The following is a 15267-nucleotide window of genomic DNA, read 5'->3' as shown; positions in this document are numbered from 1 at the left end:
GAGGTGCGATGGTGCAAGACAGCCAACCGAACTAAGATGAAAGACTATAATGAAATCTGAAACACTTTAAATTTAGATTCTTTTATCACTGCTGTGGCCAACAAATAAGAGGTAAAACATATCCAATTCAAAGACCATATCTAGTTAAAGAAATAAAGTGAGAGAAAAAGAAACAAGAAATTAATATGGGCTTCATGAGTGTTCGTAGACTGTCTTTTTAAGACAGAAAGGGTATAGAAGAGGGAAGGATGAAAGGAGGAGAATTCCACAGCTTAGCTGTATTTAGGAAGAAGTAGGCATCATAATAATCAATCCCAGTGCAGTACTGGTACTTGTATGATAACTTAAAAGCATTTCTTTATTTTTTAACTTCATTGTAGCATCTGTTCTTACTGACATTTATCCATAGGGATAAGGGAGAAAGAATACTTCCTACATATTCCCTGCGTGTTGTAGAAGGTGACTAAAAGGGGTCTATACAGACAAGATAGGCAGCATATATACTGTTTAAAGGATACATTATCATGCAGTCTCACATTAGGTATCCATGAAATTTTTAAAGAACGATAGAAAAATCAGCGGTGTTTTGTAAAAGGTTCATGACTACACCCTGCATTATCTTCATTGTTTTAATGATCTGTCCCATTTTATCCATCCAGTCTGCAATTTCCTAAGGGATTGAGATAGCATCACAGACAGGTCACTGAACCGTAAAGGAAAGAAATCCTCATTTGGCTCCTTTCTTTTCCCTCTATTCAGAAGTAATACAGGAAAGGAGGATTTCCAGCTCACTGCTTCCAACATGCAGGAGATATAAGCTCGTACAAATGCATCTCTGCAGATTTTTTCTGTCTTTTTAGTCAATCAACATTCTTTCCTGGAAGTCTACTTAAAATTCCATGTCTAACAAATGTTTAATAAATTAATATTTTAACCAATTATCAGTGCATATAGCAGTGAACAATGGACTCACCTTGTATGAATCTGTTGCTGGTTTGCCCTTAGCTCCAGTCACAATTACTCCCTCTTCCACTTCTTGTAGTTGCACCCCAGAGAAGTCACACACTACATCTGGCAGTATATAAGCTCGGGGATCACCTATCTCATATAGCATTTGCTCAGAAACTGTTCCATGGTTAACAAGCCCACCAGTTTTAGGAGGCTTTGTGATAAGGAAACTGCCATTGTATGATACATCTGCCACTGGAAAACCTAGAAAACAGAGGAGGTATGGGAAAGATGGTAGTGACCATGTGAGTTCTTCGCTGCAAATCCAACATTTGCCTTTAAGAAGTAATACCACAGCTAGAGTAAAGTTTTTGAATAAACTAACTGTTGAACCTAAAAGGAAGAAAAAGAAAAAGACTGCATTGGATTGCAATATCCAAGGGGGAACTGAACTAGGAAATGCAGATTGACCAATAAATCACACTAATAAGTAGCTACTAGCAGCTAGCTCATCAGAAATACAATAAATATATGTTCTCCATTTCAGACTATTTTGCTTCAAGATGTGTGGTCTGTCTTGTTCATTCTGGAATTTTTATCAGTAACAGTCTCCTGTGGAAGAGTAATGAGTAGCATATATGAACTCCTTTTGCATACAGGTCTAATATATTTGATGAGGTACTAAAACTCTGGGTAATGTAAAGAGTTCCTGGGGAACCGAGTGGTTTCATTTTTGGTAGTTTTAGCCTCTGAGATCAGTAATTTGAGGTGTATGTACCTGATCCACCCAATGGAAGTGGAAACAGAGACAATGGTTGCAGACAGACACTTTTAGAACTGGTAACCAATTACAGCCATCACAAACAACCAGGAATATGGTGAAAGGTTAGCAAGGCTTAACCAAGCAATGGTTGAAGCCTTTCTTCTCAAGCATCTACTGTACTTTCATATAAGAAGCAGGTTTAATTGGGTAGAACTTTTAACTAATTGTTGTTTGGTGCATGTAATATTATGAAGTAGGGATGGTATCTAAAATGGGACTCAGTTAAAAGTCAAGAGGTAAGTTTTAGTGAAAGTTTTTTTATTTTTTATACTTTAAATATTAGATTCAGCTTGGGTACCAAGATGACAGATTATACTTATAATGAAAATATGGTAGTCTGCTCCATTAGTAGTAAACATTACATATTTTTTAGGTTTCCGACACCAGTTTTGTTAGGTGAAGAGCTACTGTGTACCCAGTGATACAAAAGAGGATAATATGATTAATTTTCTATCCATCCATCTCTGTTTTTCTGGTCACATGATTAAATTTATAATTTGCACTGTATGAAACTTTGGGCTGCAACTTCTAAAATAACTGCATACAGGAACTGAACTTACAAGCTCCAATTTACAAATCAGTCACTCAGAGCTCCCAGGCCATCAATATTTAAACAATGCCAATGGAATATACTAATACCCATGGAAAAGTCCATCTCAGATTGATATTATGCTTTGCATGCTAGCTCACAAGAAATGTCTCCAAAAAAGTTGTGTGTGCCAATCCAAACTCATTTGAAAAAAAAAATGGTCAAGAAACACAAATGCCGAGCAGATCCTAGTATGAGATGCAGTCTTTGTCATCATATGTGTAATATTTATTTCAAATTTAAGCGTGAAAGGAAAACAAGCATTAGAGACAACAATTACTGAGATACACACCTTGGTTGGAAACAAGGACTAAGGTACTGTGCATAAATTAGTGGTGCCTTTTTGCAGTGGTGTATTAATTTTCTCCAAAGAATTACATGATGTGGGCAAAATATACCCTAAATATGGCCATCTCAGGTGACAGGAAAATACAATAAGATATAAAGAATGATAAAAGTAACGAGCTCTTCTGGTATTTGTAGATCTGACTTTTAAACACATAAATGTTACAGGAAGAAGGAAAGACAAAAGCAGGAAGAGAATTCCACAACTTAACTATTTGAGGACAGGAGGAATCATAACAGTCAATCCTTGTGCGGCTGGTCACCTTACAGAAACCTAACTAGCAGCAACGCAGCAACCACAAGAACAAGCCTGTGTGGCAAGGACACATGCAGAGAGTTTAGACATTACAAAGAAACTGGCTTCTAGTCAGCTGTTGTTGTCTGGCATATAGGGTAAGAGTTGGCTTAATATCCTCCCCTGATCTGGATAGAAACACTTGTGATTCATAGTTACCCACTTAATATTAGCAGTTAAATTCCTTGGAAAGATTGGTTGTTAGAGTGACTGGGAGTTTTACACAATCTGACTTCATATATTTGAATCTAAAATAGCGGAACTTTGGAATATTGCTCCAGATTTTCTATTGCTTTGTTTTACTCCTACATGTTCTTAATTATTTTCTGTGTCCAAAGATAATACAATATACCTTCAAATCTGGCACTGGAAGTAAAGAAAGACTCAAAATTATCATAATACACAGACTCCACATACAAAAGCAATAAATTTAAGTAAAGAGTTATGAGAAAAAAAAAATATAAAGAGTACTTATAAATGAGGTGCATTTCTTTATTCTTTATGGTATAAATGCAAAATCATTAGCAAAAATTGTATGTAATCTAATCTGCCTACAGAATCACCTGGCAACACTAGAAGTTTTTAAAATCATATATAATTTTGTTTCACTTCCATTGAATAAAAAGTGACAGTCTCACCAATGTTATGCCAGTCTGGAACTGTATGCCAGTCAGTGTATACCCCACCAGTCACCTGAGCTCCACATTCAATAAGGTGACCTGCTAAACTTCCAGAAGCAAGATGATCGTGGTCCTTTAATTGCCAACCAAACTGGAATCATAAGAACCATAAAATCTTGGTGCCAATTATATAGTCCATTTTATAAATACCTATGTTAACACAAAAAAATTACATATATATTCTATTTTATTTACAAAAAGTTCACGTTAACTAACTGCCAAATTAAGCATGTACTAATGAAATGTATATTAGAAAATTGATCAGTTTTGAATTACTGTGCAAAAAGATCCCATTATGCGTAGTATATAGGTGATAGGTATGTACGCGATGACCATCTCTGCCTATTACTTATGCTTGGCCAGACATAATTAGGCAGCCTAATATAACTGCAGGTGATACCTTGTCTCATTAAGTGTAATTTGTAAAATTTCTTTGTGTGTGCCTTGTTACATTCATTGTTAAGTCAGAAGTCAGTCTTCTTAAGAGCTACCTGCTCTATAGAACAGAGCATTGTTTCCCATCATACTGCACTATAAAGTAATGATTTGCTTTTAGGCAAATAAAAGAAAATCTGAAATGTGCTGGCCTAAACTCATGTCTCTTAAAGCTCATTTTCAAGCTGTTACAGACAGAATAGTATTGCCTCAGCTAAACACAAGGCTTGTCATTTCCCTGAACACAAATTGAAAGATCAGACAGTCTGATCACAGTAGTCAATTTACATAATGAGGGAAGATAGAGCACTTAGGTGGGAGGCCCAGAATGGTAACTATAAGTACTATGAGGTGGATCTAAGGTCTGCTGATGTATACTTCTCTTTACGCCTAGCTTTGGATATTAAAGCAATTATTACCTTAACACTGCAGTACTAGGAAACTCGAAGAAGACAGTAATGATAGTGGTGGCACTGGTGCAGACATGTAGAGAGATTGAATGTGATAGACTTACCCACACTTAAATCTCAACCAGTTTTATACAACATATAGGTAGCATTTTGTCCTAATTTTTTTTATTTGATTTTGAATGCTGATAAAAAATAGAGATTTTTTTTAATTATGTGTATTGTACAGGAAAAGTATTGTGACATGATGTACTATTGTTATGAAATTCAATATATAGTGTTTAATTAATACTCACACATGTATTATATACTATAGATTAATATGAATGCAGGGTATTACTGGAATATTTGTGTACAGTTATGGTTTTGTCTTTCCCTAAGGGAATAATTTACAAAGATTTGTCACTACTTACACTATGCATGAGTGATGCCAAGGCAAGAGAGCTGTCCGCACACCTTCCTGTAACTACTATATCAGCACCTCTATCCAAAGCACGGGCAATAGGACCAGCACTGAAATAACATTACACATCTATGAATATCAACTTAAAAAAGAAAAAAATTAGTGTTGAGTTTGTCTGGTACGGCATGTACTGTATATAGCAAAGCCTAAACATGATACAAACTTTTTTCAGATGCCATAGTTTTAAATGCTGATCATGTGCATGGAGATGTTTTGTTTAAAGGTGGAAGTGTGAAAGAAGAAAATAGCTTATCTTACCTTGATAATTTCAGATACTCTTTTGGCTTCAGTTCAGTCTCAATCAAGCTGTCATGTTACTCCTTTGCTCACCTCATAGTTCAGTTTCAACCAAGCTGTCATGATACTCCTTTGCTCAATCAGGCTGTTGGAGGGTGTGGCCCATAGGCATGGGAATCCATTGTATCCTGGCTATTCTGGAGGTGACAGCTACTGCATACTCCCACATGCTCTTCAGTGTGGATACCAACTCATTCATCTATGCTGTCTTATTCCTACTACAATATCTCTGATCATTTCCTGTACCTGTCTTTACACTACCCAAATATACTCACTAATTTTTTCTCTTCAGTGGATCGTGCTATACATTTATCCCACATCAGTACTACAGTTTTTCCCAGCCATGTTTTACCTCATTTTCACCTGATAACTGTAACTGACTACTCTGGAGTATCATGACTCACCCAAGGTACGCATTCATGCTGTGGACTGTCTCTGGAAGTGGAAGGCCACTTTTTATGTCTGGCACTCCAGATGATATGAGCTCCTTCTTCATTGGCATTAGGTCATCCCCCGTCACAACTGCTACCTGATGGACATACCATTTATCAAAAATTGCTGTCTGGTTAAATGACCTAAAGGAGAATATGTGTTAACTTCGGGACACATCATTCAAAATAACTACAATCACACATTCACATTTGGAATGATAATTGCCTTTTACTCAAACAAACTTCACAGCTAATCTATACTGTCAATCCAGGAGAATACCTGCCACCAAGGTTTACTAATTTGCATTCCTACATTACTGAATAATCAGTGAAGGGGATAATTTTCTCCTTATGAATCAATCGAATTTTCTCTGTAATCTCTTTTTTTTGGTCACGTACTACTGTCACAAAATTTCATGCATATCCTTTTACCTACTTCATTTTACTCTCCATTATTCTGAACTCCACTGACCCTTTTGCTGCATTATATGAATATCTATGAACAAACACTTATGCCTTTGATGGCAAAAAATGGATTACCCCATGCCAACCAAAAAAGGTTTCCCTTTTAATGTGACATGTGGGAATATCCCTTGGAACTTGAAATAACCACCACACATACACACATCTGGCCAGTGCCATTTGCTGTTTGCTACACTGGGTTTCACTTTTCAAGTGGTGGATGCAGCCATTAATTCTGTTTTCTTATTGGTCTTACTGACTTATATGTTGATGACACATGGTACATATAACATCCATACAAAGATAGTTATGTATGATTTGGACCTCTCAGTGACATGCCAGTATCTGTCCCATTTATAGAGGATCATTTTTCATCTTTGTTGCTTAATTTTTTAAATAATTATTTTCTACTATACAATATTTTTTAAATGGAATATTAATTCTAAATATAAAAGATACAACCTGTTTCAGTGTTGATAATGTTATATAAAGTTCATTGAGACATTTTTTAGTGCTATGTTCAACAATTTATTACTGTTTTTCATTAAAACTTTTTCACTACCTGCTATGATTTTTCAGGAATACTAATGTCAGATATAGAAAATACACTTCTTTTCATGTTGAAATAATAATAAAAGTCGTATAGATAATATTTTTTGGTGATGACACTTTTCAGGAACCAGCCTGCATTCAGTTATCTAGCAAAAGGGTTCATACATATGCTGGAAAAGGATATAGACTACATGCATAAGTATTGGGAATTACTTCAGGCTGGTAAAAGGGCAGAGACAACTGATTTCCTGAGGCAGACTTGCTAACCTACTATTTTAAACTGTTTCTCGGTTCTCCATATTTCTTTAATTTTCTACACATCATACTCATTCAATCTTCCTCCTTTTCTGTTCACTTTACCAATTGAGGTATTCTTATTCAGTCCCTGCATAGCTATCAATTTATATACAACAAAGTATTTGGTCCAACATAACTTACTTTGCTTTAATATCTCCTGATTATAGATATTCAGTGACATATCAAAGTAAATACAATAATCTTGCACTAAACAATAAATTGTTTACTGTCTTGTAAGTTGTCTTATCAAAGTAAATACAGTAATCTTGCACTAAACAATAAATTTTTTACTGTCTCTTGTAAGTTGTCTAATCCACTAATATCATTACAGTACTAGTATACAATTCATATACACAATGTGTTTATCTTATCAGGATAAGTGATTGCAGTTATGTGTACACAATGAAAGGGGAGGGAGAATTTTTATCAGTGGACAACACATTGTATACCAGATTGATATTTGTGCATCAGTGGCATATGCAACTTGGTGTTATAGTACAGTACCAGACACCACAGAGTAAATTACTGAAACATGTTAATGGCAAGTAACATTAATAGACTACTGACAGTGTCTGTCACCTTTCTGTATTTGCAGATGTGAAGGCTCTTTCACTCTAGAACATGGATTCAGCTGATGAAGAAATTCTGAATGTAAGTACACTTCATGCCACTCAAACAGTTAAGGATTATCTTCCAATATTGTTTAGATTTCTCTTTCTCTTTAAACATGAAATGTAGAGTTCCCCATTATTAATGAATTCAGGCCTACAGGTCTGGTATTATGAATTCAGTAACTACTTCACTGTTGCTGATGTGGACATCCCATTCCTACACCTGAGCTTCTCCAAGCCCATGAACCAAATTATGCCCATGATGCTATTAACTTGTAAAGACTATTCTCTTACAATCTAATGCCTGTGTGATGAAGCATGGGGCTCTTTACCCAAAGAATGACACTTATTTGTAATAACTACTGAGGCAAAGAAGATGCTACTGAAGTATCTATGTTTGCAAAATACCAATTCAGATACAAAGATTACCACAAGCCTAAAACTGATGAATTTTAAAGCAAAATAACTTCTGAAGATCATATTTAGTGTTCACAGATTGAGGAAATATAGGAAATACCAAATGTTGTATCAACAGCACAATCAAAATGTGTAGGATGCTATCAATGCCAGAATGAAAAATGTACATCAGGAACTTGGCAGAAATATTACTGACAAAGCCTTAACTTTTGTGTCTTGTGTGAGCCTGAAATGAACTTCACTTATTGCAGGCTTTCTCTTTACATATTTTGATCAGGAATTGATACTACAGTTAAACTCCACTTATCTTTAGCATAGTATAGTATTTAATATAAAATGTATAAAAAGATTAAAGGTTCATTCTTTTTTTTACAAGTCCAGTCAGAATAAACACTCGTTAATGCAACAGTCCTTGAGGTTGTCTCTGACCTTGAGTTCTACACCAGCTTTCTCTGCAGCTTGCTTGAGGGCTGCAGCACAGCCATGAGGATTGATGCCTCCAGCATTGCTTAATATTCTGATGCCTGCAATATATTATCAACATTAATGAAACATGTATTTATTGTACTTTGTCGCTTTCTTCCACGTTAGCAAGGTAGCGCAAGGAGATATTTCCTTGCGCTACCTCGCTAACGTGGGAGACAGCGACAAAGTATAATAAATAAAATGATTTTTTTTTTTTAATTTTCCAAAAGAAGGAACAGAGAAGGGGGCCAGGTGAAGATATTCCCTCAAAGGCCCAGTCCTCTGTTCTTAACCTACCTCGCTATCACGGGAAATGGTGAGTGGTATGAAAGAAAAGAAAGAAATATATATATAAAATATAGTTCATATGAACTCGCACTTTCATTTATATTTATTTATTTTGCTTTGTCGCTGTCTCCCGCGTTAGCGAGGTAGCGCAAGGAAACAGACGAAAGAATGGCCCAACCCACCCACATACACATGTATATACATACACATCCACACACGCAAGTATACATACCTATACATCTCAATGTACACATATATATACACACAGACATATACATATATACACATGTACATAATTCATACTGTCTGCCTTTATTTATTCCCATCACCACCCCGCCACACATGGAATAACAACCCCCTCCCCCCTCATGTAAGTGAGGTAGCGCTAGGAAAAGACAATAAAGGCCCCATTCGTTCACACTTAGTCTCTAGCTGTCATGTAACAATGCGCCAAAACCACAGCACTTTCATAGAACACATAATACCTTCCAACAACCAAGGCTCAAACCCAGGACCTTTTGCATGATATTTGGGAATAACAGCCTAGCCGCTATGATCATAGGCAATCATAGCCTAGCCATTAACAATGCTGAATACAATGCAAAAGGTCCTGGGTTCAAATCCTGGCTGTTGGAGGGTATTATGTGATATACATTTATTTTTTGAAGAATGTATGTGAGAAATACTTAGAAAAGCAAATGGATTTGTATGTAGCATTTATGGATCTGGAGAAGGCATATGATAGAGTTGATAGAGATGCTCTGTGGAAGGTATTAAGAATATATGGTGTGGGAGGAAAGTTGTGAGAAGCAGTGAAAAGTTTTTATCGAGGATGTAAGGCATGTGTACGTGTAGGAAGAGAGGAAAGTGATTGGTTCTCAGTGAATGTAGGTTTGCGGCAGGGGTGTGTGATGTCTCCATGGTTGTTTAATTTGTTTATGGATGGGGTTGTTAGGGAGGTAAATGCAAGAGTTTTGGAAAGAGGGGCAAGTATGAAGTCTGTTGGGGATGAGAGAGCTTGGGAAGTGAGTCAGTTGTTGTTCGCTGATGATACAGCGCTGGTGGCTGATTCATGTGAGAAACTGCAGAAGCTGGTGACTGAGTTTGGAAAAGTGTGTGGAAGAAGAAAGTTAAGAGTAAATGTGAATAAGAGCAAGGTTATTAGGTACAGTAGGGTTGAGGGTCAAGTCAATTGGGAGGTGAGTTTGAATGGAGAAAAACTGGAGGAAGTGAAGTGTTTTAGATATCTGGGAGTGGATCTGGCAGTGGATGGAACCATGGAAGCGGAGGTGGATCATAGGGTGGGGGAGGGGGCGAAAATCCTGGGGGCCTTGAAGAATGTGTGGAAGTCGAGAACATTATCTCGGAAAGCAAAAATGGGTATGTTTGAAGGAATAGTGGTTCCAACAATGTTGTATGGTTGCGAGGCATGGGCTATGGATAGAGTTGTGCGCAGGAGGATGGATGTGCTGGAAATGAGATGTTTGAGGACAATGTGTGGTGTGAGGTGGTTTGATCGAGTGAGCAACGTAAGGGTAAGAGAGATGTGTGGAAATAAAAAGAGCGTGGTTGAGAGAGCAGAAGAGGGTGTTTTGAAGTGGTTTGGGCATATGGAGAGGATGAGTGAGGAAAGATTGACCAAGAGGATATATGTGTCGGAGGTGGAGGGAACAAGGAGAAGAGGGAGACCAAATTGGAGGTGGAAAGATGGAGTGAAAAAGATTTTGTGTGATCGGGGCCTGAACATGCAGGAGGGTGAAAGGAGGGCAAGGAATAGAGTGAATTGGAGCGATGTGGTTTACCGGGGTTGACGTGCTGTCAGTGGATTGAATCAAGGCATGTGAAGCGTCTGGGGTAAACCATGGAAAGCTGTGTAGGTATGGATATTTGCGTGTGTGGGCGTATGTATATACATGTGTATGGGGGGGGGGTTGGGCCATTTCTTTCGTCTGTTTCCTTGCGCTACCTCGCAAACGCGGGAGACAGCGACAAAGTATAATAAAAAATAAAAAATAACATTTATTTTTTATTTTTTCTCTCTTTTCTTACATGTTTGCCATTTCCTGCATAAGTTAGGTAGCATCCAGAACAAATGACAGAGCCTTAGAAAATAAAACATCCTTCTTCATGCATTAGTTTTTAAATGAAGTTATCAATGTATTTACAATAAATCTATTTTGAACATCGTATTAAATCTTTCAGATTATTGTCTAATTGACTGATTTACTGTGATGCGTTTAAATACAATTCTTGCATTTTCAAAAGGTGAATAAAATTTCAGTCTCTAAGCTATAGAATATTTCCATTTAGTCTGGGAAACTGAGCAAAATATGTTAATAGTGACTATGAATGTTCTGTCTTATGTGAGGTATAATGCTAGTCGTTATTGGCCAAGCCCAGGTTATTCCAACTTCTAACTGTGAACAAGTTAGGCAACAAAGTCAAAAAGGAAAATCCTATTGTTTATCTTCTATAATTCAATGTTAAGATACTCAACTTACCTTTCCTTTTGATATCATTTAGGTATGGTCCTATAGCAAAGAGAACAAAATCTGGTGCATATCCAAGTTCAGGCTTCTTGGCTCGGGCAGCCGTCAGAAGGGACATTGTGATCTCAGACAGATAATCAAACATGAGGAAGTCAATGTTGCCATTGTGGATGAGTTGTGGTGCTGAAATATAATCCTCATTTTTAATGATGACATGCTGGGCTAAACTGTTTTACTGAGAGGCTAACTCATATGCATTATTTATGTGAATATGGGTAGCATGATTAATGATGTACAAAAACTCCTGGTTCTAACTAAAATAAGGGAATAAACATTAGGAAAAGGCTCACATTACTAATGATGTAGGTAGGCAGGGTAGATGTACACTGAATTAATAAAGGTCTGTGGGGCCTGGATGTGGATAGGGAGCTGTGACTTCGGTTGATTACACATGACGACTAGAGATTAAGAGTGAATGTTTCCTGTCTGTTTCCTGGCACTACCTCGCTGAAGCAGGAGGATGCTTTTTCCTTTAGGGTGGGGCAGTGATGGGAATTGATGAAGGCAAGCAAGTATGAATATGTACATGTGTATGTATGTAATGTCTGCATATGTGTATGTATATGTTGATATGTATATGTATGGATATATGCATATGCGGGTGTTTATGTATATATGTGTGTATATGAGTGGATGGGCCATTCTTCATGTTTCCTGGTGCTACCTTGCTGACTTGGGACACAGTGATTATATATAATAATAATAATTATTATATATTTATTTATTATACTTGATCGCTGTTTCCTGCGCCAGCTAGATAGCGCCAGAAAACAGACGAAGAACGGCCCATCCACTCATATACACATATCTATATACATAAACACCCATACATGCACATATACTTATTTGTATCATATTCACCACCTTTGTTCATATGTGCTGGAGCTTTATAACATTTGTAGTTAAAACCTCCACTATTTTAACACGCATACACAGACATATACATATATACACTTGTGCATATTACCGGAAAAAGGTCCTGGCCTTACTCTGGTAATATGCACACATGTATATATTACAGGAGTAAGGTCCAGAGTAAGAGATATATACATGTGCATATTAATGCTTGCTTGCCTTCATCCATTCCTGGCACCAGCCCGCCCCACAGAAAACAGCTGTTTTAGCGTGGTAGTGCCAGAAAAACATAAAAAGGCCACATTTGTTCACACTCAGTCTCCAGCTGTCATGTGTAATGCACTGAAACCACAGCTCCCTATGCACATCCAGGCCCCACAGACCTTCCCATGGTTTACCCCAGACATTTCACATTTATAATTTAGAGAAAAGAACAAATGATTTGAGGGTACTCTTTTGTATTCAGCCTTCTTTTCCTGTTGGTGCTACCATGTGTTTCTAAAATCCTACAATATCAAGAACTGTATCATATTTAAAATCTCTCTTCATGTGTATTGGAGCCTTATAACATTTGTAGTTAAAACCTCCACCATTTTAATGCAGCATATAGACCAGAAAATACTGAGAAACAGAGCATAATGATGTAAATATGTTTGTTTGTGGCTCTGTATGCTGGTATCTTTCATGGATAATGACATTATGAATCTCAAGATTTGGAGAGGACAGAATGCACATCAACATCTAGGAGAGTTTTTGCTAACACTTAGGAGAAATTGACGATATATAGACTCTTAAGCAAAATGAGGTTTCTTGTCGTTTAAACTCTAATTTTCTTACCTTATCCAACATTTAGTTTTCACTCAGCTTTAACAATGAGACTGAGCTTATGGTTGATTTTTGATACTTGAAACATGTCTAAGCAAGAGAAATTTTCCCATGGATTTTGACTTACCCTTTAAAACGTTTTCCCAAAGGAATATGGAATCCGCCAAGAACAATGTTAGTGAAAAAGGTTTATCAATAAAAACAAACCTGATCTGGTTAGTTGTACAATTCCTTGGTTGTTAAAGATACTAAAATTCTTTAGGGAATACCAACATCCTTAGGGTATATTGTTCAGGAATGCCATTCCCTTCAGGATGCTGTCTGCATTTGCTCTGACACCCTTTATCAAACCATAGTTACATTAAGCTGTTCTGGTTATTTTCTCAGAACAAATCCTTTTGTGTTATGGTCCAGTATTTTAAAAACACCTACTGTGTCATGGTCTGCATACTGAGTTAAAGGGTACAGGTGAATAAAATATCACAGAATCAATCAGCAGGAAAGCAAACATGAAACCTGTCCCTTAGAAGAGAATCTTCAGTTTAACTTTTAATATTACCTGCTGTGGGAGTGTCACCCCAAAAACCACTGGCACATCCGATCCTCACATTTCTCGGCTGTGATTCTGCTGCTGTATATCTTCTGTACTGGGTTGATAGCGGAAGTACTTTTAACTTTCTTTGAGAGTGTCGAAAAATGTGTGCACCTAATGAAGCCATTTTTCTGCAAAAGTAAATACCAAAAGATGCTGAAATGCACCACAGTGCTTAAATAATATTAACAAAATGCATTCAATACACAGTGATATTTACTAAAACTGATTTTTTCTCTGAACAGAAAGTAAATCTGGAATCATGGGTACACAGATCAGCAAGGAACCGTACTGAAAAGTAAAGATGATTCAGTAATACTCCCCTGTAATCTAGGTGCAAATCCTATAATGTTAAAAAAATTAATAAAATCTGGTTATCGTCTTTGAATAAGTTCATGTAATTAAGGTTAAGTCACTTTAGTTACAACTGCTTACATGATTCAACCATTTTTCCTACTTTATTGCTTACTTTTCAGTATAAGTTACTATATATTGAAGTTAGAGTTTCTGATCCAAATGAACAGATTTAATTATAGGGCTACCGTCTTCACACAGGCTAATTCGCTACTCTAAAAAGTGTCATACAATAATTTACTTAAACTATGGCTTAGGCTACTGAGACTGGACAGGTATGGTATTGGTTACCTGATTCTCTGAGTAATCAACCGTTTCATATACCATACTCAGATATTCAGAATAAAATGGTAAAAGTCTTACTTGATAAAATCATTGAACCTTACCCAGTCCCTTCAGGAAGGATCCTTCCCTAGACCCACCTGGAACCTACGTTAAACTGTAACCCACCGTGGGATATCAGATCATACGAAATATGAAAAATTGATTCCGATAACTTACAAGTACAGTGATGGCATACTGTACTGTACAGGGTAAGAGCTGTTTGTGACTGGGGTAACGCCGGCCACTCTAAGTGGGGCTTGGCTAGAAAGGGGCTGGTTAAAAGTTCATTTAATTCAGAACTTTTAAATCGATTTTTGCATAAAGTTTACGTTCCTATGATTTCAGATTTACTGCAAGTACTAAAAACTGAAAGTTTTCGGAAGTGTTATCTTCTTTTACGTAATGACTTCCACTTGGTTACTCTCAGCTGGCCTTGGCAGACCTGGGTATCGTCTGTACCCTGTTGTGTTTTGTACCACAATCAGCGTTCGTCTGTTCATCTCCCGACTTTGTGACTTTAATATCAAAATGTTCTCATTATTTACCCCGTAGCTTGAATCATTACTGAAATATAGCAAAATTTGGTTTAACTTCGAAGATTTTATTGAACTCGAGGATCAACTGATTATGAATATGAAAGATAAGTTGTAGTTTAAGTCTTAGGATAGAAATCAGACAGAATCTGCACCAAATATCGACATCGATCATATGATCTGTGAGTTTTGCATGAATATTGTACCAATTTTACTACTGTGGCTTCATTTGATATTTTTTTCCATATCTGGAAATTGGTTAGGTTATGAAATTCTCAACTGATATTCTTTTAAATTTCCTTTTTCTATTCATCCTGCTAGTTTGCTTTTGGTCCCCCAAATGATTTAATATGGAGTAATAACGATATTTCAGTATGTGGTAATGGAAAATATCTTTACAAATCACGAAAGATTCCTTGTGAATAGCTGA

At 36.7% G+C, this 15267-nt stretch overlaps 2 protein-coding genes across 7 annotated transcripts in view; one reads left to right on the top strand and one right to left on the bottom strand.

The window, feature by feature from the left end:
* Window positions 1-15267, top strand: part of syd (JNK-interacting protein syd) — a 232877-nt gene that overhangs the window by 16471 nt on the left and 201139 nt on the right. Inside the window, exon 2 of the mRNA XM_071689053.1 lies at window positions 7620-7675. Coding sequence (XP_071545154.1) covers window positions 7646-7675 — 30 coding nt within the window. The 5' untranslated portion in view covers window positions 7620-7645. The remainder of the gene's footprint in view (window positions 1-7619; window positions 7676-15267) is intronic.
* Window positions 1-15267, bottom strand: part of LOC139763221 (uncharacterized) — a 21647-nt gene extending 6380 nt beyond the window's left edge. Inside the window, exons 1-8 of one of the 6 annotated variants that reach the window (XM_071689075.1) lie at window positions 15237-15267; window positions 13594-13757; window positions 11307-11477; window positions 8482-8576; window positions 5687-5811; window positions 4936-5035; window positions 3639-3771; window positions 974-1212 (exon numbers count right to left, since the gene is read on the bottom strand). In XM_071689075.1, the coding sequence (XP_071545176.1) occupies window positions 974-1212; window positions 3639-3771; window positions 4936-5035; window positions 5687-5811; window positions 8482-8576; window positions 11307-11477; window positions 13594-13753 (1023 nt within the window). In that variant the 5' untranslated portion in view covers window positions 13754-13757; window positions 15237-15267. Of the gene's footprint in view, window positions 1-973; window positions 1213-3638; window positions 3772-4935; window positions 5036-5686; window positions 5812-8481; window positions 8577-11306; window positions 11478-13593; window positions 13758-14271; window positions 14316-14366; window positions 14820-15236 lie in introns of those variants that run through there. The other 5 variants (XM_071689069.1, XM_071689074.1, XM_071689073.1 and 2 more) reach the window with 5 other exon arrangements.

Source organism: Panulirus ornatus, chromosome 46 (assembly GCF_036320965.1).
Source record: "Panulirus ornatus isolate Po-2019 chromosome 46, ASM3632096v1, whole genome shotgun sequence".
In the NCBI taxonomy this organism is placed as follows: Eukaryota; Metazoa; Arthropoda; class Malacostraca; order Decapoda; family Palinuridae; genus Panulirus; species Panulirus ornatus.
Note: the sequence above shows the minus strand (reverse complement) of the source record. Positions and strands in the feature narration are given on the sequence as shown.